The 26,355-nt window shown below is 47.5% G+C and overlaps 1 protein-coding gene across 5 annotated transcripts in view; it reads left to right on the top strand.

Moving 5' to 3' along the window:
- Positions 1–26,355, top strand: part of NBEAL2 (neurobeachin like 2) — a 144,200-nt gene that overhangs the window by 96,982 nt on the left and 20,863 nt on the right. For 4 of the 5 annotated variants that reach the window (XM_056518741.1, XM_056518742.1, XM_056518739.1 and 1 more), the window contains 16 exons: positions 375–1,082; positions 9,813–9,991; positions 10,081–10,234; positions 11,542–11,679; positions 12,288–12,593; positions 12,980–13,129; positions 14,090–14,247; positions 14,744–14,868; positions 16,875–16,992; positions 18,131–18,288; positions 18,550–18,683; positions 19,898–20,005; positions 22,675–22,770; positions 25,003–25,127; positions 25,903–26,043; positions 26,131–26,261. In XM_056518741.1, the coding sequence (XP_056374716.1) occupies positions 375–1,082; positions 9,813–9,991; positions 10,081–10,234; positions 11,542–11,679; positions 12,288–12,593; positions 12,980–13,129; positions 14,090–14,247; positions 14,744–14,868; positions 16,875–16,992; positions 18,131–18,288; positions 18,550–18,683; positions 19,898–20,005; positions 22,675–22,770; positions 25,003–25,127; positions 25,903–26,043; positions 26,131–26,261 (2,929 nt within the window). The remainder of the gene's footprint in view (positions 1–374; positions 1,083–9,812; positions 9,992–10,080; positions 10,235–11,541; positions 11,680–12,287; positions 12,594–12,979; positions 13,130–14,089; positions 14,248–14,743; positions 14,869–16,874; positions 16,993–18,130; positions 18,289–18,549; positions 18,684–19,897; positions 20,006–22,674; positions 22,771–25,002; positions 25,128–25,902; positions 26,044–26,130; positions 26,262–26,355) is intronic. The other variant, XM_056518740.1, reaches the window with a different exon arrangement.

Here is a 26,355-nt window from a genome sequence, read left to right as displayed (position 1 = left end):
GCTTGTTTTATCACGTCTCTTATTGTAGCAAGGGAAAAGATGGAGGATTCTGCTGCTGGGAACAACCTCATAACCCAGGCTTTCCCATCCAGGGTGCCTCCAGCTGTTGAAAAACTACAATTCCCAGCATGCCCGGACAGCCGTTGGCTGTCCGGGCATGCTGGGAGTTGTAGTTTTGCAACAGCTGGAGGCACCCTGGTTGGGAAACACTGCATTTGAGCTTAGTCCAACCTTTGCCCACCACCATCACCGCTGCCGCATTGTATTCTAGTGTTTGTATGTCTATCGCGGTGAGCTTGATGTTGAACGCTACATGTCCCATCATGCACTGCAGCAGGGAATCGCTCATCGCTATGTATTTGTGTGTTCCTCAGCTGTTCCACCTCATCTACTCCCAACAAGATGTCGTACGGCAGCTCGCCAAGCAAATCGGGTGGCAGGATATCCTGACCAAACTCTACATCAAGGAGTCCTACGAATCGAGACCCCGAAGCCTAAGCAGTCCGATGTACGGGGGGACTGTGTGTCCTCTGAAGAGAATGGGCAGCAGTAAGGACGGGGAGTCGGGGAGTTACAGGGACGGCTCTATAGACCAGGCCGACCCCGATCCCGTCTTCCAGAACTTTGAGGCTTCTGACCTCGACTTCTCTGAAGGGTTCTCTGATCACTCCATGTCTCCGGCTGCCAAAGAGAAACCATTCCATGCGTATAATTTCAAGTCCTTTGACTCCTCAGACCAAGCGAGCCACTGCTCCTCCAACATGGTGGATGCCTCGGGGTCGGAGGACACCAGCTGCACTGATGGACCCCCCTATGACAATGTCTACCAGCCTCTCTCCCCTTTCTCCATGTCTCCGTTTGATCTACGTTTGGATCTAGGAAGTGCCAGTTCTGCCATCACTGTGGAGAGCGGGAACCAGACCCCGGCCAGCCAACCGGGCACCCCGTCACCGCTGGAGACCTTCAAACCCTTCCCTGGGATGCGGGTGAGGAAGAGCTCCAGCCTCTCCAATGTTCTGGATGAGAACAGCTACCAGGAGACTCTACCCAGCGACACCATCTCCAACACCAGCAACCCACAGGTAGGGAGCCCCAAACCCAGAGATGAAGGATTTACACCAGTCCGGCTGCCGCTTGGCATCATATATACTGATCTGATGTATATATACATGCTGTACACCTCTCCATGCCAAAACATTGTTATTTCTTATTAATTGCCCGGCCCTGTTATGTCCCCGTATGGCCCTCAAGCAGTATGACTCCCTTAGTGCCCCTGCATTGTACTATGCCCCCCTAGTGCCACCATAGTGTATAATGCTAATATTATAGCCTCATAGTGTGTTCATACTGTATAATGCCTCAATACACAATATTATAGCCTCATAGTGTCCTCATACAGTATAGTGACCCCCATAATGCCTTATAGTCCCCACACACACAGTATAATGCCCCTATAGCCCCCCCACACAGTATAATGCCCCTATAGCCCCCCCACACACAGTATAATGCCCCTATAGCCCCACACACACAGTATAATGCCCCTATAGCCCCACACACACAGTATAATGCCCCTATAGCCCCACACACACACAGTATAATCCCCCTATAGTGCTCAAACTGACAGTATAATGCCCCTATAGTCCCCGAATCACAGTTATTGTCCCTATAGTCCTCTACTCACAGTATAATGCCCCTATAGCCCCCCCACACAGTATAATACCCCTATAGTCCCCCCACACACAGTATAATGACCCTATAGCCCCACACACACAGTATAATGCCCCTATAGTGCCCAAACTGACAGTATAATGTCCCTATAGTTATCTACTTACAGTATAATGCCCTTATAGTCCCCTAATCATAGTTATTGTCCCTATAGTCCTCTACTCACAGTATAATGTCCCTATAGTCCCCCCCACTCACAGTATAATGTCCCTATAGTCCTCTACTCACAGTATAATGTCCCTATAGTCCTCTACTCACAGTATAATGTCCCTATAGTCCTCTACTTACAGTATAATGTCCTTATAGTCCCCTAATCACAGTATAATGTCCCTATAGTCCCCGCACACAGTGTAATGTCCTAAAATGCCCCCACTCACAGTATAGTGCCCATTTAGTCCCTCACTCGGTTTAATGCCCCTGTAGTGCCCCACATACAGTATAATGCCCCTATAGTGCCCCACATACAGTATAATGCCCCTATAGTGCCCCACATACAGTATAATGCCCCTGTAGTGCTCCACATACAGTATAATGCCCCTGTAGTGCCCCACATACAGTATAATGCCCCTATAGTGCCCCACATACAGTATAATGCCCCTATAGTGCCCCACATACAGTATAATGCCCCTATAGTGCCCCACATACAGTATAATGCCCCTATAGTGCCCCACATACAGTATAATGCCCCTATAGTGCCCCACATACAGTATAATGCCCCTATAGTGCCCCACATACAGTATAATGCCCCTGTAGTGCCCCACATACAGTATAATGCCCCTATAGTGCCCCACATACAGTATAATGCCCCTATAGTGCCCCACATACAGTATAATGCCCCTATAGTGCCCCACATACAGTATAATGCCCCTATAGTGCCCCACATACAGTATAATGCCCCTATAGTGCCCCACATACAGTATAATGCCCCTATAGTGCCCCACATACAGTATAATGCCCCTATAGTGCCCCACATACAATACAATGCCCCTATAGTGCCCCACATACAGTATAATGCCCCTATAGGGCCCCCATACAGTATAATGCCCCTATAGTGCCCCACATACAATACAATGCCCCTATAGTGCCCCACATACAGTATAATGCCCCTATAGTGCCCCACATACAGTATAATGCCCCTATAGTGCCCCACATACAGTATAATGCCCCTATAGTGCCCCACACACAGTATAATGCCCCTATAGTGCCCCACACACAGTATAATGCCCCTGTAGTGCCCCACATACAGTATAATGCCCCTGTAGTGCCCCACATACAGTATAATGCCCCTGTAGTGCCCCACATACAGTATAATGCCCCTGTAGTGCCCCACATACAGTATAATGCCCCTATAGTGCCCCACATACAGTATAATGCCCCTATAGTGCCCCACACACAGTATAATGCCCCTGTAGTGCCCCACATACAGTATAATGCCCCTGTAGTGCCCCACATACAGTATAATGCCCCTGTAGTGCCCCACATACAGTATAATGCCCCTATAGTGCCCCACATACAGTATAATGCCCCTATAGTGCCCCACATACAGTATAATGCCCCTATAGTGCCCCACATACAGTATAATGCCCCTATAGTGCCCCACACACAGTATAATGCCCCTATAGTGCCCCACATACAGTATAATGCCCCTATAGTGCCCCACATACAGTATAATGCCCCTATAGTGCCCCACATACAATACAATGCCCCTATAGTGCCCCACATACAGTATAATGCCCCTATAGGGCCCCCATACAGTATAATGCCCCTATAGTGCCCCACATACAATACAATGCCCCTATAGTGCCCCACATACAGTATAATGCCCCTATAGTGCCCCACATACAGTATAATGCCCCTATAGTGCCCCACATACAGTATAATGCCCCTATAGTGCCCCACACACAGTATAATGCCCCTATAGTGCCCCACACACAGTATAATGCCCCTGTAGTGCCCCACATACAGTATAATGCCCCTGTAGTGCCCCACATACAGTATAATGCCCCTGTAGTGCCCCACATACAGTATAATGCCCCTATAGTGCCCCACATACAGTATAATGCCCCTATAGTGCCCCACATACAGTATAATGCCCCTATAGTGCCCCACACACAGTATAATGCCCCTATAGTGCCCCACACACAGTATAATGCCCCTATAGTGCCCCACATACAGTATAATGCCCCTGTAGTGCCCCACATACAGTATAATGCCCCTGTAGTGCCCCACATACAGTATAATGCCCCTATAGTGCCCCACATACAGTATAATGCCCCTATAGTGCCCCACATACAGTATAATGCCCCTATAGTGCCCCACATACAGTATAATGCCCCTATAGTGCCCCACATACAGTATAATGCCCCTATAGTGCCCCACACACAGTATAATGCCCCTGTAGTGCCCCACATACAATACAATGCCCCTATAGTGCCCCACATACAGTATAATGCCCCTATAGTGCCCCACATACAGTATAATGCCCCTATAGTGCCCCACACACAGTATAATGCCCCTATAGTGCCCCACACACAGTATAATGCCCCTGTAGTGCCCCACATACAGTATAATGCCCCTGTAGTGCCCCACATACAGTATAATGCCCCTGTAGTGCCCCACATACAGTATAATGCCCCTATAGTGCCCCACATACAGTATAATGCCCCTGTAGTGCCCCACATACAGTATAATGCCCCTATAGTGCCCCACATACAGTATAATGCCCCTGTAGTGCCCCACATACAGTATAATGCCCCTGTAGTGCCCCACATACAGTATAATGCCCCTGTAGTGCCCCACATACAGTATAATGCCCCTATAGTGCCCCACATACAGTATAATGCCCCTGTAGTGCCCCACATACAGTATAATGCCCCTATAGTGCCCCACATACAGTATAATGCCCCTGTAGTGCCCCACATACAGTATAATGCCCCTATAGTGCCCCACATACAGTATAATGCCCCTATAGTGCCCCACATACAGTATAATGCCCCTGTAGTGCCCCCCATAGTACAATGACCCCTATAAAAATGGTGACATGTAAATAATAATTGTGACATAGAAATGAATCCTGTGAGCGCAGCCTGAATGTGACCTCTAACCACTTTGTATTCAATGTTATCTCCATCCTGAAGATACAATAGCATTAAAAATGACAGGTGCAAACTGACCCAAAATAACCCATGTCAACTCATTCTGGTCAGTTCTTGAGTTTCTTTTATTTTTACAGTAAATCAACCGTCCTATATACACCCAATAAATGTGTCTGTATAGTGTATATCCAAAATGTATCCACATGTTCTCCAAATCAGAGATCCAGATTAATGTGGTCAGAGCTCCTCTTGGTAATAGGTGCATCCACTCCCCCCCATAGCACATTGCCCTCCATCACCCATACACTGGGATTATATCCGCTCAGACACCTCCATCACCCATACACTGGGATTATATCCGCTCAAACACCTCCATCACCCATACACCGGGATTGTATCCGCTCAGACACCTCCATCACCCATACACTGGGATTATATCCTATCAGACCCCTCCATCACCCATACACTGGGATTGTATCCGCTCAGACACCTCCATCACCCATACACTGGGATTGTATCCGCTCAGACACCTCCATCACCCATACACTGGGATTGTATCCGCTCAGACCCCTCCATCACCCATACACCGGGATTGTATCCGCTCAGACCCCTCCATCACCCATACACTGGGATTGTATCCGCTCAGACCCCTCCATCACCCATACACTGGGATTATATCCGCTCAGACCCCTCCATCACCCATACACTGGGATTGTATCCGCTCAGACACCTCCATCACCCATACACTGGGATTGTATCCGCTCAGACCCCTCCATCACCCATACACCGGGATTGTATCCGCTCAGACCCCTCCATCACCCATACACTGGGATTGTATCCGCTCAGACCCCTCCATCACCCATACACTGGGATTGTATCCGCTCAGACCCCTCCATCACCCATACACCGGGATTGTATCCGCTCAGACCCCTCTATCACCCATACACTGGGATTATGTCCGCTCAGACACCTCCATCACCCATACACTGGGATTATATCCGCTCAGACACCTCCATCACCCATACACTGGGATTATGTCCGCTCAGACCCCTCCATCACCCATACACTGAGATTGTATCCGCTCAGACACCTCCATCACCCATACACTGGGATTATATCCACTCGGACCCCTCCATCACCCATACACTGGGATTGTATCCGCTCAGACACCTCCATCACCCATACACTGGGATTGTATCCGCTCAGACACCTCCATCACCCATACACTGGGATTGTATCCTATCAGACCCCTCCATCACCCATACACTGGGAGTATATCCGCTCAGACCCCTCCATCACCCATACACCGGGATTATATCCTCTCAGACCCCTCCATCACCCATACACTGGAATTATATCCCCTCAGACACCTCCATCACCCATACACTGGGATTGTATCCTATCAGACCCCTCCATCACCCATACACTGGGAGTATATCCTCTCAGACCCCTCCATCACCCATACACCGGGATTATATCCTCTCAGACCCCTCCATCACCCATACACCGGGATTGTATCTGCTCAGACACCTCCATCACCCATACACTGGGATTGTATCCGCTCAGACACCTCCATCACCCATCAATGGGATTGTATCCACTCAGACCCCTCCATCACCCATACACCGGGATTATATCCTCTCAGACCCCTCCATCACCCATACACCGGAATTATATCCCCTCAGACACCTCCATCACCCATACACTGGGATTGTATCCCATCAGACCCCTCCATCACCCATACACCGGGATTATATCCGCTCAGACACCTCCATCACCCATACACCTGGATTGTATCCACTGAGACACCTCCATCACCCATACACTGGGACTGTATCCGCTCAGACACCTCCATCACCCATACACTGGGATTGTATCCGCTCAGACACCTCCATCACCCATACACTGGGATTGTATCCGCTCAGACACCTCCATCACCCATACACTGGGATTGTATCCGCTCAGACACCTCCATCACCCATACTCTGGGATTGTATCCACTCGGACCCCTCCATCACCCATACACTGGGATTGTATCCACGCAGACACCTCCATCACCCATACACTGGGATTGTATTCACTCAGACCCCTCCATCACCCATACACTGGGATTGTATCCACTCGGACCCCTCCATCACCCATACACTGGGATTGTATCCTCTCAGACACCTCCATCACCCATACACTGGGATTGTATCCGCTCAGACCCCTCCATCACCCATACACCGGGATTATATCCGCTCAGACACCTCCATCACCCATACACTGGGATTGTATCCACTCGGACCCCTCCATCACCCATACCCCGGGATTATATCCTCTCAGACCCCTCCATCACCCATACACTGGGATTATGTCCGCTCAGACCCCTCCATCACCCATACACTGGGATTATAGGCGCTCAGACCCCTCCATCACCCATACACTGGGATTATAGGCGCTCAGACCCCTCCATCACCCATACACTGGGATTATATCCACGCAGACACCTCCATCACCCATACACTGGGATTGTATTCACTCAGACCCCTCCATCACCCATACACTGGGATTGTATCCTCTCAGACACCTCCATCACCCATACACTGGGATTGTATCCGCTCAGACCCCTCCATCACCCATACACCGGGATTATATCCGCTCAGACACCTCCATCACCCATACACTGGGATTGTATCCGCTCAGACACCACCATCACCCATACTCTGGGATTGTATCCACTCAGACACCTCCATCACCCATACACCGGGATTGTATCTGCTCAGACACCTCCATCACCCATACACCGGGATTATATCCGCTCAGACACCTCCATCACCCATACACCGGGATTATATCCTCTCAGACACCTCCATCACCCATACCCCGGGATTATATCCTCTCGGACCCCTCCATCACCCATACACCGGGATTATATCCGCTCAGACCCCTCCATCACCCATACACTGGGATTATAGGCGCTCAGACACCTCCATCACCCATACACTGGGATTGTATCTGCTCAGACACCTCCATCATCCATACACTGGGATTGTATCCACTCGGACGACCCCTCCATCACCCATACACTGGGATTGTATCCTCTCAGACACCTCCATCACCCATACACTGGGATTGTATCCACTCAGACCCCTCCATCACCCATACACTGGGATTGTATCCGCTCAGACCCCTCCATCACCCATACACTGGGATTGTATCCACTCCGACACCTCCATCACCCATACACTGGGATTGTATCCGCTCAGACACCACCATCACCCATACACTGGGATTGTATCCGCTCAGACACCACCATCACCCATACACTGGGATTGCATCCACTCCGACACCTCCATCACCCATACACTGGGATTGTATCCGCTCAGACACCTCCGTCACCCATACACTGGGATTGTATCCTCTCAGACACCTCCATCACCCATATACTGGGATTATAGGCGCTCAGACCCCTCCATCACCCATACACTGGGATTGTATCCTATCAGACCCCTCCATCACCCATACACTGGGATTATATCCTCTCAGACCCCTCCATCACCCATACACTGGGATTGTATCTGCTCAGACACCTCCATCACCCATACACTGGGATTGTATCCACTCAGACACCTCCATCACCCATACACCGGGATTATATCCGCTCAGACACCTCCATCACCCATACACTGGGATTGTATCCACTCAGACACCTCCATCACCCATACACTGGGATTGTATCTGCTCAGACACCTCCATCACCCATACACTGGGATTGTATCCGCTCAGACCCCTCCATCACCCATACACTGGGATTGTATCCGCTCAGACCCCTCCATCACCCATACACTGGGATTGTATCCTCTCAGACACCTCCATCACCCATACACCGGGATTATATCCTCTCAGACCCCTCCATCACCCATACACTGGGATTGTATCCGCTCAGACCCCTCCATCACCCATACACCGGGATTATATCCTCTCAGACACCTCCATCACCCATACACCGGGATTATATCCTCTCAGACACCTCCATCACCCATACACTGGGATTATATCCGCTCAGACCCCTCCATCACCCATACACTGGGATTATATCCGCTCAGACCCCTCCATCACCCATACACCGGGATTATATCCTCTCAGACCCCTCCATCACCCATACACTGGGATTATATCCGCTCAGACACCTCCATCACCCATACACTGGGATTATATCCTCTCAGACCCCTCCATCACCCATACACTGGGATTATATCCGCTCAGACCCCTCCATCACCCATACACTGGGATTATATCCTCTCAGACACCTCCATCACCCATACACTGGGATTATATCCGCTCAGACCCCTCCATCACCCATACACTGGGATTATATCCTATCAGACCCCTCCATCACCCATACACTGGGATTATATCCTCTCAGACCCCTCCATCACCCATACACCGGGATTATATCTGCTCAGACACCTCCATCACCCATACACTGGGATTGTATCCGCTCAGACACCTCCATCACCCATACACTGGGATTATATCCTCTCAGACCCCTCCATCACCCATACACTGGGATTATATCCGCTCAGACCCCTCCATCACCCATACACTGGGATTATATCCTCTCAGACACCTCCATCACCCATACACTGGGATTATATCCGCTCAGACCCCTCCATCACCCATACACTGGGATTATATCCTCTCAGACACCTCCATCACCCATACACTGGGATTATATCCGCTCAGACCCCTCCATCACCCATACACTGGGATTATATCCTATCAGACCCCTCCATCACCCATACACTGGGATTATATCCTATCAGACCCCTCCATCACCCATACACTGGGATTATATCCGCTCAGACCCCTCCATCACCCATACACTGGGATTATATCTGCTCAGACCCCTCCATCACCCATACACCGGGATTATATCCGCTCAGGCACCTCCATCACCCATACACCGGCATTATAGGCGCCTCCGTTCACCTCTCAGATTCTCTCCAGCAGACTCCAGAAGAAGAGCTCTGTAACCTCCTCACCAACATCATCTTCTCTGTCACCTGGAGGGGAGTGGAGGGTCAGGAAGACGCGGCTTGGAAGGAGCGGGGTCAGGTCTTCTCTGTCCTCACCAAGCTGGGGTCGGCCTGCGAACTAGTGAGACCCCCAGATGAGATCAAGAGGAGGTGAGTGAGTGCGGACAATCTGAGTGGGTCCCGCAGCGCCCCCTGTGGTCATGTCCAGCTTCATTCTCGTCTTGTTGTTTTGTCTTCAGCCTCTTGGAGATGATGTTAGAATCAGCGTTAACCGATATGAAAGAAGCGTCAACATCCGCCGGCCCCGGCCACAACGTCCACAGGCTCTTACGCCTCCTTCAAGATTTCCTCTTCTCTGAAGGGGACAGCAATGAAATCCTCTGGAGCGAGAAGGTGACCCTATTTTTATTTTCCCAAATTTTTTTCTTCTATAGCAGGGGACTCAAAATGGGGCCCTCCAGATTGTTGCAAAACTTCGACTCCCAGCATGCCCGGACAGCCAGCGGCTGTCCGGGCATGCTGGGAGTTGAAGTTTTGCAACAGCTGTAGGACTGCAGTTTGAAGACCACTGCACTAAGGGATAAGATGAGAGAGGGAAGCCTTGATTTACCTTTCAGGGACAGTTTGCATCCTCTGGAGGAGGCAGATAGACCTATAGTGTCCAGGCATGCTGGGAGTTGAAGTTTTACAACATCTGGAGGGTTATAGTTTGGAGACCACTGCCCTATGCAATGAAACCCCATTTTCTTTCTTGTTATTAGAATTAAAATAATAATATTAAAATAAAAAAAAAGTAATTATAGTAACATAAATAATAGTAGCAACAATAATAGCAATAATAATGATAATAAGCTGAAATGAAAAAATATAAAAAAATGAATAGTAACACATAAAATAATAGTTAGTAGCAGTAATTAGAGATGAGCGAACTTACAGTAAATTCGATTCGTCACGAACTTCTCGGCTCGGCAGTTGATGACTTTTCCTGCATAAATTAGTTCAGCTTTCCGGTGGGCTGGAAAAGGTGGATACAGTCCTAGGAGACTCTTTCCTAGAAATGTATCCACCTTTTCCAGCCCACCGGAGCACCTGAAGGCTGAACTAATTTACGCAGATAAAGACATCAACTGACGAGCTGAGAAGTTCGTGACGAATCAAATTTACTGTAAGTTCGCTCATCTCTAGTAGTAATCATCATAATAATGAAAAAAGTTATAATAGTTACATATAAAATTATAGTAATATCATCACAATCATTATAATAATAAAATTAAAAATGTTATAATAGTAACATATAAATTAATAGTAATATCATCACAATCATTATAATAATAAAATTTTAAATGTTATAATAGTAACCTATAAATTAATAGTAATATTATTGTTACTATTATTTATGTTACTATTAGAACATTTTTTTATTTCATCATGATGATGACGGTGATATTATTATTATTATTTGTATTATTATCATAATAAAATAAATGTTGTAGTAACATAAATAGTAGTAGTAATAATAAAACTGAAATAAAAATGTAACAAGATAACATGAAATAATAGTAGTAATAATAATATTGAAAATAATAATAAAAATAATAATCATCATCATAATAAAATAAAATGTTATAATATCTGTAATATCTGGTGGGTTATAATGTATTAATCATTTCTATGTGGGTTGTTATATGTTAATCTTTTAGATATTTGAAGGGGTCACTAACTTACTAGAGAAGCTGAATGTCTGGAATTACTTGGCATACGGGACTCCGGAGCTGAAGGAGATGGCTCAGATCGGCCTCAGGATCATCGTAGGGTTCATCAAGTTAGACGACCAGCAGGTGAGAAGACGGTGAACCCCAAAGGGGCCCTGACAGCGGGGTCAGTATGGCTGCCATCACATTTCTCATAGGGGTAGTTTTTATACTCACTGTTTATTATTATGAATTTTACCTATCCTTGGCTGGAGTGAATGGTGCCATTGGTGTTGACTTGATGGATAATTGGGACCTTTGGTGTTGACTTGATGGGTGATTGATGCCATTGGTATTGACTTGATAAATGATTGGTGCCGATGTTGTTGACTCGATGGATAATTGGGACCTTTGGTATTGACTTGATGGGTGATTGGTGCCATTAGTGTTGACTTGGGTGATTGGGGAAATTGGTGTTGACTTGATGGATAATTGGGACCATTGGTGTTGACTTGTTTGGTGATTGGGGTAATTGGTGTTGACTTGATGGGTAATTGGTGCCATTGGTGTTGACTTGATGGCTGATTGGTGCCATTGGTGTTGACTTGATAAATGATTGGTGCCGTTGGTGTTGACTTGATGGGTAATTTGTGCCATTGGTGTTGACTTGATGGATAATTGGGACCATTGGTGTTGACTTGAAGGGTGCTTGGTGCCATTGGTGTTTAATTACTGCAGTAATTTATTTTTATCAGATGCATTTAGCCGCCTCTTCAAAGCTTCATGAAATCCTAAAGTACGCCACGGCCCTGAAGAAGGATGAGACTTGTTTCTTACTCGGGAGTCTTCAGCTCCCACTCCTGAACTCCCTCACCGCCAAGTCTGAGACCTTCTTAGGCCTGGTGCCCATTATTCGGACCATCATGGATCAGTGTTACGAGTGCCTCCAGCTACAGCAACATCTGCCCTCCCTGCCCCCCACCAACGGGAGTCCGACCTTCCATGATGACCTCAAGGGGTTCTGCACTACTGCCGAGTGGAGACTCTTCATAGAGAAGCAGGTAAGATGCGTTGTCTGGATCCATTGTAAGGTTAGATGTGTGTAAATAAAGTGTGTCTCCAGCTGTTGCAAACCTACAACTCCCAGCATGCCCGGACAGCCAACGGCTGTCCGGGCCTGCTGGGATTTGTAGTTTTTCAACAGCTGGAGGCACCCTGGTTGGGAAATACCGTTATAAAGATACCTGCAACGCAGTCAAATTCCCAGCAGTCAACGTTATTCCAGCATATGGGGTGCAGCTGGGCAGTGGGACACTTTGTTTTGGCTTCTGTACCTTTAAGACAGAACATGGAGTAACAATACTGCAGTACAGTACAAGGACTGAGGATTTTACGATCTGTAATCGATGATGTCACCTAATGAATGTGACTTCATTCTCCCGACCAGGTCCAGCCTGTGATGGAGCAACTGGAAAAGGAAACATTTGCAAAAAGCCACGACCGAATGTCGTCCTTCTGGAATTCCTGTTATGATGCTTTAATGAGCAGCTCGCTAAGAAGGGAATCCGACAAGGGGGAGAGCCGCGCCAAATACCAGGTAATCGCTCAACGAGGTTCAGTAATTTGCCAACTTGCTTTACTTTAGTGAATCATAGCAGCACTCACTATTCTGCTGTCACATAATGTTTTATTCTCCAGTCACCTCCAGAGCTGCATTCACTGTTCTACTGTTACACCATGACAACCTCCAGTCAACTCCAGTGCTGCACTCATTATTCTCCTGTAATATCATGTCTTCTCCTCCAGTCACCTCCAGAGCAGCACTTACTATTCTTCTGTTACATCATGTCTTCTCCTCCAGTCACCTCCAGACAAGCACTCACTATTCTGCTGTCACATCATGTCCTATCCTCCTGAAAATCAAGTGCTGCACTCACTATTCTGCTGTTACATCATGTCTTATCCCCCAGTCACCTTCAGAGCTGCACTCACTATTCTGCTGTTACATAATTTCTTATGCTTTAGAGCTGCACGCATTACTCTGCTGTTACATCATATCTTATCCTCTAGAGCTGCACTCACTATTCTGCTGATACATCATTTCTTATCCCCCAGTCATCTTCAGAGCTGCACTCACTACTCTGCTGTTACATCTTTTCTTACCTTTTAGTCACCTCCAGAGCTTCATTGTCCATGCAGGTGTTCACTTTATCATAGATCATATTGGATTGTGGAATCTTTGTTTGGTTTTTACACTAAGTTACAGTTCACACTTTGCTAAAGCAGCGAGGGGGATATTAGGTCACTGAGCCAGAGAACTAACAGGAAAGCTTACAGGGGGCCGTGACGTGGCTGGTGGGCTTGGACTTCATGGTCATAAAGTACAATAACGACCTGTTAGTTTAATAAATGTTGCATTAGATCAAGGGGCATGTTGTGGATGTGCGACTGTCTGTTTTTTTCTCAAGTGGATAAATATGACAACATTTCTGGAGGTGACTGGAGACATAAGATGTCGGTGCGTTTCATCATCTCTGGCTCTATGTCCTCTGTACAGGAGCTGGTGCTGGAGCCCGTCCTGAAGAGGATCCGGACTGAGAACCAGCGATACAACAGCGTCCTGAAGCAGATCAACAGCCAGCACAATGCCGTACTGAGGCAGTGGAGATCCCTCCTGCGTCTGTTGACCGGCCCCCGCGGAGCCTGGGCTGACCAGTGAGTGCTCTTGGGTAGGGGAAGCGGGGTAAAGTATGAGTGCTCTGACACCACCCCCATTGAGCCTGGACTGACCAGTGAGTGCTCTTGGGTAGGGGAAGCGGGGTAAAGTATGAGTGCTCTGACACCCTTCTGCCCCCTCCTCCACCCCTGTGGAGCCTGGGATGACCAGTGAGTGTTCTGGGGCAGGGTAAGGGGGTAAAGTATGAGTGCGCTGACACCACCACCTCCACCCCCTCGAAGAATGGGCTGACCAGTGCTCTGGGGAAGGCCTGGGGGTAAAGTATGAGTGCTCTCACCTCCCTTTATGGGGCTCAGACCACCAATGAGTGTTCAGGCGCAGGGCTGGGGATAAAGTATGATTGATCTCAGCGCCCTGGGCCTGGACCCACCAGGTAGTGCTCTAAATCTGAGGTGGGGGGCCATCTCGGAATGGCTCATGCAAAAGAATAGCCATGTGACTGAGAGTTGATGTGCTAACCTGTTGCTCTTTTAGGAACCCTCCGGAGGTTAGGTGGAAGCTGTCCAGTGCTGAGACTTATTCTAGGATGCGGCTGAAGTTGGTGCCCAATTACCAGTTTGATTCCCACACTGAGGCCAGCGCCCTGCGTGACAACCTAGGTGAGGATTGCTGTGTACCTGCTGGGTACTGTGCACTCTATAGTTTGGGGGCAGCGGTGGGGTCAGTTAGACATTGATGGGGGCAGCGGTTGGGTCATTTAGACATATGAGGGTAGCAGTGGGGTCAGACATATATGGGGGCAGTGGTGGGATCAGTTAGACATTGATGGGGGCAGCGGTGGGATCACTTAGACATTGATGGGGGCAGCGGTGGGATCACTTAGACATTGATGGGGCGGCGGTGAGATCACTTAGACATTGATGGGGCGGCGGTGGGGTCAGTTAGACATTGATGGGGCAGCGGTGGGATCACTTAGACATTGATGGGGCAGCGGTGGGATCACTTAGACATTGATGGGGGCAGCGGTGGGATCACTTAGACATTGATGGGGCAGCGGAGGGGTCAGTTAGACATTGATGGGGCAGCAATGGGGTCAGTTAGACATTGATGGGGGCAACGGTGGGGTCAGTAAGACATATACAGAGGCTGCGGTGGGGTCAGTTAGATATGGATGGGGCAGCGGTGGGGTCAGACATATATGGGGGTAGCGGTGGGGTCAGATATATATCGGGGAAGCGGTGGGGTCAGTTAGACATATATTGGGGTAGCGGTGGGGTGAGACATATATGAGGCAGCGGTGGGGTCAGACATATATGGGGGCAGCGGTGGGGTCAGACATATACGGGGCAGCGGTGGGGTCAGACATATACGGGGCAGCGGTGGGGTCAGTTAGACATAGATGGCTGTTGTTATGGGGTCAGTTAGACATATATTGGGGTAGCGGTGGGGTCAGTTAAACATATATGGGGCAGCGGTGGGGTCAGTTAGACATATATTGGGGTAGCGGTGGGGTGAGACATATATGGGGCAGCGGTGGGCTCAGACATATACGGGGCAGCGGTGGGGTCAGACATATATGGGGGCAGCGGTGGGGTCAGACATATATGGGGCAGCGGTGGGGTGAGACATATATGGGGGCAGCGGTGGGGTCAGACATATATGGGGGCAGCGGTGGGGTGAGACATATATGGGGCAGCGGTGGGGTCAGTTAGACATATATTGGGGAAGCGGTGGGGTGAGACATATATGGGGCAGCGGTGGGGTCAGACATATATGGGGGCAGCGGTGGGGTGAGACATATATGGGGCAGCGGTGGGGTCAGACATATATGGGGGCAGCGGTGGGGTCAGACATATATGGGGTAGCGGTGGGGTCAGACATATATGGGGGCAGCGGTGGGGTCAGACATATATGGGGGCAGCGGTGGGGTCAGACATATATGGGGCAGCGGTGGGGTCAGTTAGACATATATTGGGGTAGCGGTGGGGTGAGACATATATGGGGCAGCGGTGGGGTCAGACATATATGGGGGCAGCGGTGGGGTGAGACATATATGGGGCAGCGGTGGGGTCAGACATATATGGGGGCAGCGGTGGGGTCAGACATATATGGGGTAGCGGTGGGGTGAGACATATATGGGGGCAGCGGTGGGGTCAGACATATATGGGGGCAGCGGTGGGGTGAGACATATATGGGGCAGCGGTGGGGTCAGTTAGACATATATTGGGGAAGCGGTGGGGTGAGACATATATTGGGGTAGCGGTGGAGTGAGACATATATCGAGCAGCGGTGGGGTCAGTTAGACATATATTGGGGTAGCGGTGGGGTGAGACATATATTGGGGTAGCGGTGGGGTGAGACATATATTGGGGTAGCGGTGGGGTGAGACATATATTGGGGTAGCGGTGGGGTGAGACATATATTGGGGTAGCGGTGGGGTGAGACATATATTGGGGTAGCGGTGGGGTGAGACATATATTGGGGTAGCGGTGGGGTGAGACATATATTGGGGTAGCGGTGGGGTGAGACATATATTGGGGTAGCGGTGGGGTGAGACATATATGGGGGTAGCGGTGGGGTGAGACATATATGGGGGCAGCGGTGGGGTCAGTTAGACATAGATTGCTGTTGTTATGGGGTTTGCTTCCTCTGTCTCCTCCTTTAGGTACTGACCCCAGTCAGGCAGTGGAGGATTCTTTTCCACTTGCTGTCGCCAAGGAGGCGAAAGTGAACGAACAAGAGGATGACCAGCTGGCTGAGGAAGATCTGCAGAATATATACCAGTGAGTGATACCGGAGTTTATAGAGGAAATAATGTATCACTCCCATCATCCCTGACCCCAGGAGCTCACAATCTAATCTCCTATCATACAATATATCACTCCCATCATCCCTGACCCCAGGAGCTCACAATCTAATCTCTTATCACATACAATGTATCACTCCCATCATCCCTGACCCCAGGAGCTCACAATCTAATCTCCTATCATACAATGTATCACTCCCATCATCCCTGACCCCAGGAGATCACAATCTAATCTCCTATCATACAATGTATCACTCCCATCATCTCTGACCCCAGGAGCTCACAATCTAATCTCCTATCATACAATGTATCACTCCCATCATCCCTGACCCCAGGAGATCACAATCTAATCTCCTATCACATACAATGTATCACTCCCATCATCCCTGACCCCAGGAGCTCACAATCTAATCTCCTATCACATACAATGTATCACTCCCATCATCCCTGACCCCAGGAGATCACAATCTAATCTCCTATCATACAATGTATCACTCCCATCATCCCTGACCCCAGGAGATCACAATCTAATCTCCTATCATACAATGTATCACTCCCATCATCCCTGACCCCAGGAGATCACAATCTAATCTCCTATCACATACAATGTATCACTCCCATCATCCCTGACCCCAGGAGCTCACAATCTAATCTCCTATCACATACAATGTATCACTCCCATCATCCCTGACCCCAGGAGATCACAATCTAATCTCCTATCATACAATGTATCACTCCCATCATCCCTGACCCCAGGAGCTCACAATCTAATCTCCTATCACATACAATGTATCACTCCCATCATCCCTGACCCCAGGAGCTCACAATCTAATCTCCTATCACATACAATGTATCACTCCCATCATCCCTGACCCCAGGAGATCACAATCTAATCTATCATACAATGTATCACTCCCATCATCCCTGACCCCAGGAGATCACAATCTAATCTCCTATCATACAATGTATCACTCCCATCATCCCTGACCCCAGGAGCTCACAATCTAATCTCCTATCACATACAATGTATCACTCCCATCATCCCTGACCCCAGGAGCTCACAATCTAATCTCCTATCATACAATGTATCACTGATGTCGTTTTCTGTACTGCAGCATGGAGATCCAGGAGCAGAGTCAGAGGGAGAAGCTGGTGATCTCGGAGGACTGTGAGCTCATCACCATCATGGCCGTCATCCCCGGACGTCTGGAAGTCACCACGCAGCACATTTATTTCTACGATCTCAGCAGCGAGAAGGAGGAGACTGAGGAAGGTAAAGATGGCTGGGACAGTTTTTTAGTTGAGAGAAAGTGATCAGCAGCTAACAATAGATGAAGATGCCACCAGAGGTCACATGACAGTCACATGACCCTACCTCTCACATATAACGTGATCACTGGGAGATGAACACAATCTTTACAGCCGTTTACATTCACTGACAGCTATCAGGGATCCTGTAATTTGTGAATAGTTAAAACACAAAGCATAATAAAATGTATTCTTCATTCTCCGGCTCGTCTCTCCTTGTGCTCAGGAATTGGATACGACTTTAAGCGCCCACTGTCCCAGCTCCGGGAGGTCCATCTGCGGCGGTATAATCTCCGGAGATCCGCCCTGGAATTATTCTTCATCGATCAGGCCAATTACTTTGTCAACTTCAAGAAAACGGTAAATATGACATCACTGGTTACTTTGCTGCATGTCACCAGTAGGGGAGATCACAGCATACGTATGTATACAAAGCCGTCCTTGTAGAAGTGTTAAAGGGGTACTCCGTCCCAACACATCTTATCCCCTATCCAAAGGATAGGGGATAAGATGTCTGATCGCGGGGGTCCCGCCCCCAGACATCCGGTATCGTCACGAGCACGCCGCCTCAATGCAATTCTATGGGAGGGGGCGTGATGGCTGTCACGCACCCTCCCATAGACTTGCATTGAGGGGGCGTGGCCGTGACGGCCACGCCCCCTCAATGCAAGTCTATGGGCGGGTGCGTGACAGCCATCACGCCCCCTCCCATAGACTTGCATTGAGGCGGCGTGCTCGTGACGATACCGGATGTCACGTCAAGAGCCTCCGGCGCTGCACCTGTTGCTCTAAATGAACGCCGGGTGCAGCAGGAAGATTGCGGGGGTCCCTAGCAGCGGGACCCCCGCGATCAGACATCCCGTATCCTTTGGGTAGGGGATAAGATGTCTAGGGGCGGAGTACCCATTTAAGGCTTGATGCCCCTTTTGCAAGTTGTAATAATTTGCAAATCCCATTGTCTGACAAAATTAAAGGGGTACTCCGGTGGAAAACCATTTTATTTTAATTTTTTTAATGAACTGGTGCCAGAAAGTTAAACAGATTTGTAAATGACTTCCATTAAAAAAAAAGCTTTACCCTTCCAGTACTTTTTAGCAGCTGTATGCTACAGAGGAAATTCTTTTCTTTTTTTTTATTTCTTTTTTGTCTTGTCCACAGCGCTCTCTGCTGACACCTGATGCCCGTATCAGGAACTGTCCAGAGCAGGAGAAAATCCCCATAGAAAACCTATGCTGCTCTGGACAGTTCCTGATACCGACAGAGGTGTCAGCAGAGAGCACTGTGGACAAGACAAAAAAGAAATTCAAAAAGAAAATAATTTTCTCTGTAGTAGACAGCTGCTTAAAAGTACTGGAAGGGTAAAGATTTTCTTTAATAGAAGAAATTTACAAATCTGTTTAACTTTCTGGCACCAGTTGATTTAAAAAAAAAAAAAAATTCCACCGGATTACCCCTTCTCCTTTGGATAGGGGATAAGTTATCTAGGGGCGGAGCACCCCTTTAATGAGAGGGGGATGGGGACTTTATAATGCTAAGCTCCTTATTGATCCTGTTTATTCTGCCCCTTTCTGCAGGTCAGGAACGTGGTCTATTCCCGGATCTTGGGCCTGAACCCCCCCAACCAGTTTCTGTTTGGCCGACGTTCCCCACAGGAGCTGCTCCAGGTCTCGGGGCTGACCCAGGTATTGTGACCCATGAGCCGCACCAAGATATGTTCCCTGCTGGACTGTTCACACCTAAAAGTCACAGCTATACAAACCGGAGATGCACAATAGAACATGCGTATGGGCAATGCGGCAAATGATTGGCACCTGCGAAATGCCACCCGTCTCTCTACAGCAGTGTTTCCCAACCAGGGTGCCTCCAGCTGTTGCAAAACTACAACTCCCAGCATGCCCGGACAGCCAAAGGCTGTCCGGGCATGCTGGGAGTTGTAGTTTTGCAACAGCTGGAGGCACCCTGGTAGGGGAAACACTGCTCTGCAATCACAGGCGCCTTCATGCATTTTTGCATCAAACGGTAACACTTAGTAAAAAATTTGCATTTGAAATTCTCGGTTGTGACTATAAGGGTGCGTTCACACTACGGAATCTCTGCTCGCTGAATTCCGCGAGCGGCGGTTCCACCTGGCGGCCGCCACCGGAGTTGCTTCGGTGCTGGGGCCGCGGGGCACTGAGCCATCACCATTGACGGCTATGCAGTGCTCGCGGAATCCGCGCAGAGAATGTACGTGTTCTTCTTTGCATGGAACAATTTCAGCGGCGGAATTGTCCGCCGCGGAAATTCCGCAGTGTGAATGGGTCTCGCGTAGAGCGCCATTCAAACTGTTATCTTCACACCACGGAATTCCATTTGCGGAATTCCGCGAGAATTCCGTAGTGTGAACGCATCCTTAAAGGGGTACTCCGGTGAAAAACTTTTTTTTTTTTTTTTTTTAAATCAACTGGTGCCAGAAAGTTAAACAGATTCGTAAATTACTTCTATTAAAAAATCTTAATCCTTCCTGTACTTATTAGCTGCTGAATATTACAGTGGAAATTATTTTCCGTTTGAAACACAGAGCTCTCTGCTGACATCACGAGCACAGTGCTCTCTGCTGACATCTCTGTCCATTTTAGGAACTGTCCAGAGTAAAAGGAAATCCCCATAGCAAACATATGCTGTTCTGGACAGTTCCTAAAATGGACAGAGATGTCAGCAGAGAGCACTGTGCTCGTGATGTCAGCAGACAGCTCTGTGTTTCAAACGGAAAAGAATTTCCACTGTAGTATTCAGCAGCTAATAAGTACAGGAAGGATTAAAAAAATTTTAATAGAAGTAATTTACAAATCTGTTTTAACTTTCTGGCACCAGTTGATTTAAAAAAAAAAAAAAAAGTTTTTCACCGGAGTACCCCTTTAAGCCTGAACTGTGCAGAATCTGAGACGCACAATAGAATGCACGTGTATCGGATGGTGAATGATCAGCCGTATATTCATAGTGTCAGACAAATAATAAGTCCAGTATTACAGGTCGCTTTTTCAGACATTGCAAACGATCACTTACATACAAAATGGTCGGTTTTGATAGAAACTGCCATTTAGCCCACGTGGACACTCAGTATAATGGTGCACGCACACCACGTTTTTGCTATATAGTTCCCGTATACAGTTTCTAGGTAAAAACCGTACGGAACCATATAGAAAACCGTATGCACTGACTTAACATTGTAAACCATATGTTAAACGCATCATCCGGTTTAATCCGTTTTGCGTCTTGTATGGTTTTGTCGTTTTTTTTTTTTACCCGTACCCAAAACGTGGTAGACTACCACGTTTTTTGGTCCAGGTAAAAAAAAAACAGTATTAGGCTGCATTCACACCTCGTTTTTACAATACGGTTGCCGTATCCAGTTTGGCTTTAAAAAACCGTATTGAACCGTAGTGCAAACCGTATACCTAGACATTTCATTGTAAACCGTATACCAACCGTAGCATCAGGTTGTGTACGTTTTGCATCATGTACGGTTGTATACGGTTTTTAACGGTACACCAAACCGTTGTCTACTACGGTTTTGTGTCCCGGTCAAAAACCGTATCCAACCTGTATACGGTTATTTTAAAATGGAGTTCTATGGTAACCGTATGTAACCGTATGTGCATACGGTTACATCCGATTTGCACAATACGGTTTTTCATTTTTTTTCTTTTTTTGGGGGGGAAATTCAATAAAAAGAAGAACTTTATTTAAAATGTTGACAAACTTTTAAACCGTATATATTTTTTTTCAAGAAAAACTTATTAAAATGTATGCAATTGTATATCCGTTTTTAAACCCTATACAGTTTAAAAATGTGAGGAGGCATATACAGTTGCATACGTTTCGGTCCGGTTCGGTGACATACGTTTTTTAACAGAAACTGGATACGGCAACAGTAAAGTTTTTTTTTTTTTTTTTTTAACATGGGAGTCAATGGGAACCATACAGAACCGGATGTGCGTACAGTTCCATCCAGTTTGCACCATATACGGTTTTTGACTTTGCACAGTTTTTTTTCTTGGAATTTCAATCAAACAAGTGAAACTTTATTCATAATGGAGTGAAAAGTTAAAAACGTATACGATTTTTTTCATAAAAAACGGATGCAACCGGACGTCATTTTTCAAACCGTATACGGATTGACATTTGTACACACATTTTGATACAGTTTTGAAGAATCCGTTTTATCATCAAAAACCTGATACGTGAACTGTACTGCAAAAACGTGGTGTGAATGCCGCCTAAGTGTAATCTGACGGGGTCTCTTTGTTGGCTTTGGGGTCTCCTATATCTGTTCGCAGTGATGACCGCTCTGATTTATCTTTCTCTCCAGAAATGGGTGTGGAGGGAAATATCCAACTTCGAGTACCTGATGCAGCTGAACACGATCGCCGGAAGGACGTACAATGACTTATCGCAGTATCCCGTGGTAAGTACCCATGACTGTGTGTACAGCCCAAGGGGGGAATAAGATCTGTCACATTCAGAGCTGCATTTATAATTCTGCTGACTGACCCCTAAAATCTGTCATGATTGTATAATACAGAGATTGTTGGTGTATACACTACATCCCTCATGCGCTATACAGATTCTTATCCAGCAGGGGGCGAGCAGGAGATGAATGGTCTTGCATCCACAAAAGTGCATTAGTCATGTGACTTTCAGCTTAGCCCCTTAAAGGGGTATTCCAGGAAAAAACTTTTATTTTTATTTTTTTATATCAACTGGCTCCAGAAAGTTAAACAGATTTGTAAATTACTTCTATTTAAAAATGAATCCTTAATCCTTTCAATAATTATCAGCTGCTGAAGTTGAGTTGTTCTTTTCTGTCTGACAACAGTGCTCTCTGCTGACATCTCTGCTTGTCCCGGGAACAGAGTAGAAGAGGTTTGCTATGGGGATTTGCTTCTACTCTGGACAGTTCCCGAGACACGTGTCATCAGAGAGCAATTAGACAGAAAATAACTCAACTTCAGAAGCTCATAAGTACTGAAAGGATTAAGATTTTTCAATAGAAGTAATTTACAAATCTGTTTAACTTTCTGGAGCCAGTTGATGTATAAATAAAAGTTTTTTCCTGGATAACCCCTTTAATGACCACAGACATATGTTTACGCCCCTGAGCCGGCTCCCGGTTTGTGAGAGGGGGCTATAACACGGCATTAAAAAAGTAAAAGAAAAAACCCTTTTCCCATTAAAAAAAAAGTGTGTAAATAAAAATAAAAACAAACACGTGGTATCGCGGCGTACGTAAATGTCTGAACCATAAAAATATACCGTTAATTAAACCGCATGGTCATTGGCGTACGTGCGAAAAAAATTCCAAAGTCCAAAATAGCGTATTTTTTGTCACTTTTTAGTCCATAAAAAATGAATAAAAAGCGACCAAAAAGTCCAATCAAAACACAAATGGTACCGATAAAAACGTAAGATCACGGCGCAAAAAAAATGAGCCCTCATACCGCCCCGATCGTGGAAAAATAAAAAAGTTATAGGGGTCAGAAGATGACAATTTTAAACATATTAATTTTCGTTCATGTAGTTATGGTTTTTCCAGAAGTGAGACAAAATCAAACCTATATAAGTAGGGGATCATTTTAATCGTATGGACCTACAGAATAATGATAAAGTATCATTTTTACCGAAATATGCACTGCGTAGAAACGGAAGCCCCCTAAATTACAAAATGGCGTTTTTTCTTCAATTTTGTTGCACAATGATTTTTTTCCATTTCAACGTAGATTTTTGGGTAAAATGACTGATGTCATTATAAAGTAGAATTGGCGGCGCAAAAAATAAGCCATTATATGGATTTTTAGGTGCAAAATTGAAAGGGTTATGATTTTAAAAATTTAAGGAGAAAAAATGAAAGTGCAAAAACTGAAAAACACTTGGTCCTTAAGGAGTTAGGCTGGGTTCACACTACGATTTGTAACTACGGTTCCCGTATACGGCTGGGAGGAGGGGGCGGGGCTTAATTGCGGCGCCCGCACTCAGCCGTATTCGGGAACCGTATTTAATGTATGTCTATGAGCCGACCGGAGTGAACCGCAGCCTCCGGTCGGCTGCTTTTTTGGCCCTATGCGGTTTCCCGACCGTAGGCAAAAACGTGGTCGACCACGTATACGGGAACCATAGTTACAAATCGTAGTGTGAACCCAGCCTTAAAGGGGTACCCTGCCCACAGACATCTTATCCCCTATGTCTGATTGCCCTCTCCATTCATGTCTATGGGAGAGGGTGTTCCCTCCCATAGACATGAATGAAGGCGGTGTGGTGTGAAGTCACAAAGGGGCATGGTGTGATGTCACAAAGGGGGCGTGGTGTGATGTCACAAAGGGGCATGGTGTGATGTCACAAAGGGGGCATGGTGTGATGTCACAAAGGGGGCTGCCCAAACCCAGCATTCTAAGCATAGAATGTCGGCTGCGGTACGGGTGCTGTGCAGAGATTGCGGGGGTCCCAGTGGCGGGATCCCTACAATCAGACATCTTATCCCCTATCCTTTGGATAGGGGATGTAATGTATGTGGGCGGAGTACCCCTTTAAGTTCACAAAATCTACCAAGCTAAAACTGCTGAATACAGCTCTGGAGGAGATTGTAGAAGATGATATGTCTTGGGATATTACCTAATCTTGGACGTTCCGCTTTGTCTTACAGTTTCCTTGGATATTACAAGATTACGTTTCTGAGACCTTGGACTTGAATAACCCAGAAGTATTCCGCGACCTCTCCAAACCCATTGGTGTAGTGAATGAGCGGCACGCGCGGGAGGTGAAAGAGAAGTACGTAGAGAAAAAGACCCCAGTCATTGCTATTTAAAGGGGTACTTAGCCGGAAAACATCTTATCCCTTCGCTGGGGTCCCCCGCGATCTCCACTGCGACACCCTAGTCATCCAGTGCATAGAGGGAACTCCGCTCCGTGCCAGATAACTGGCAACTACAGCCGCCACGCCCCCTCCATTCGTGTCTATGGGAGGAGGCGTAATGGCTACTTACTAGCTGTCACGCCCCCTCCCATAGACTTGAATGGAGGGGGCGTGATGTGATGTTACAAACTCGGAAGCTCCAAGCTTCCGTGCTCTGAATGCTGCTTCTGCCGTCATGGAGATCGTGGGGGGCCGGCACGCCCCCTCCCATAGACTTGCATTGATGGGGCTTGACCCTGACGTCATGAGCCTCTGCCCTGCATCGCCAGTCATCCGGCACGAAACAAAGTTAGCTCAATGCACCGGATGTCTGGGGTGCTGCAGCCGAGATCACAGGGGTCCCCAGCGGCGGAATCCCACGATCAGACATCTTATCCCCTATCCTTTGGTTAGGGGATAAGATGTCTAGGGGTGGAGTACCCCTTTAAGGCTTGATGCCCCTTTTGCATTATGTGTAGAAGCTGTAATAATTTGCAAATCCCATTATCTGACAAAATTAAAGGGGTACTCCGGTGGAAAAATCAACTGGTGCAGTGTAGTATGGCAGATTGGCGCTGTAGTTTCTGTTATGATAACTAAATAATTTTAGACTTGTGATAAGGCCTCATCGCCTCTGTATTTCCCCTGTAGGTACGAGAGCTTTGAAGACCCCACAGGAACGGTGGACAAGTTCCATTACGGAACCCATTACTCCAACGCGGCCGGAGTGATGCATTACATGATCCGCATGGAGCCGCTGACCACCCTACACATTCAGCTGCAGAGCGGCAGGTGGGCGCAGAGGCGGTGGCGCTCATTTTGGCTAAATATTGTGCATTTTGTGGTTGTTCATGGTCGTTCCTTCTCCCTCCTCCTCAGGTTTGATTGTTCTGATCGGCAATTCCACTCTATCCCCGCCGCCTGGCAGGCCCGCATGGAGAACCCTGTGGACGTCAAAGAGCTGATCCCAGAGTTTTTCTATTTTCCTGAATTTCTGGAGAATGAAAATGGTATGTGGGGGAGGGGGGCACTTCATGGCTACTGCTAGAGCATTAAGTAAGTGGGCAGAGGGACCGAGGGCAGTTAATAAATAAATATATAGAT

Source organism: Hyla sarda, chromosome 5, assembly GCF_029499605.1.
Source record: "Hyla sarda isolate aHylSar1 chromosome 5, aHylSar1.hap1, whole genome shotgun sequence".
Taxonomy (NCBI): domain Eukaryota; kingdom Metazoa; phylum Chordata; class Amphibia; order Anura; family Hylidae; genus Hyla; species Hyla sarda.
The sequence above is the reverse complement of the archived record's forward strand: the minus strand, read 5'-3'. Positions and strand labels throughout refer to the sequence as shown.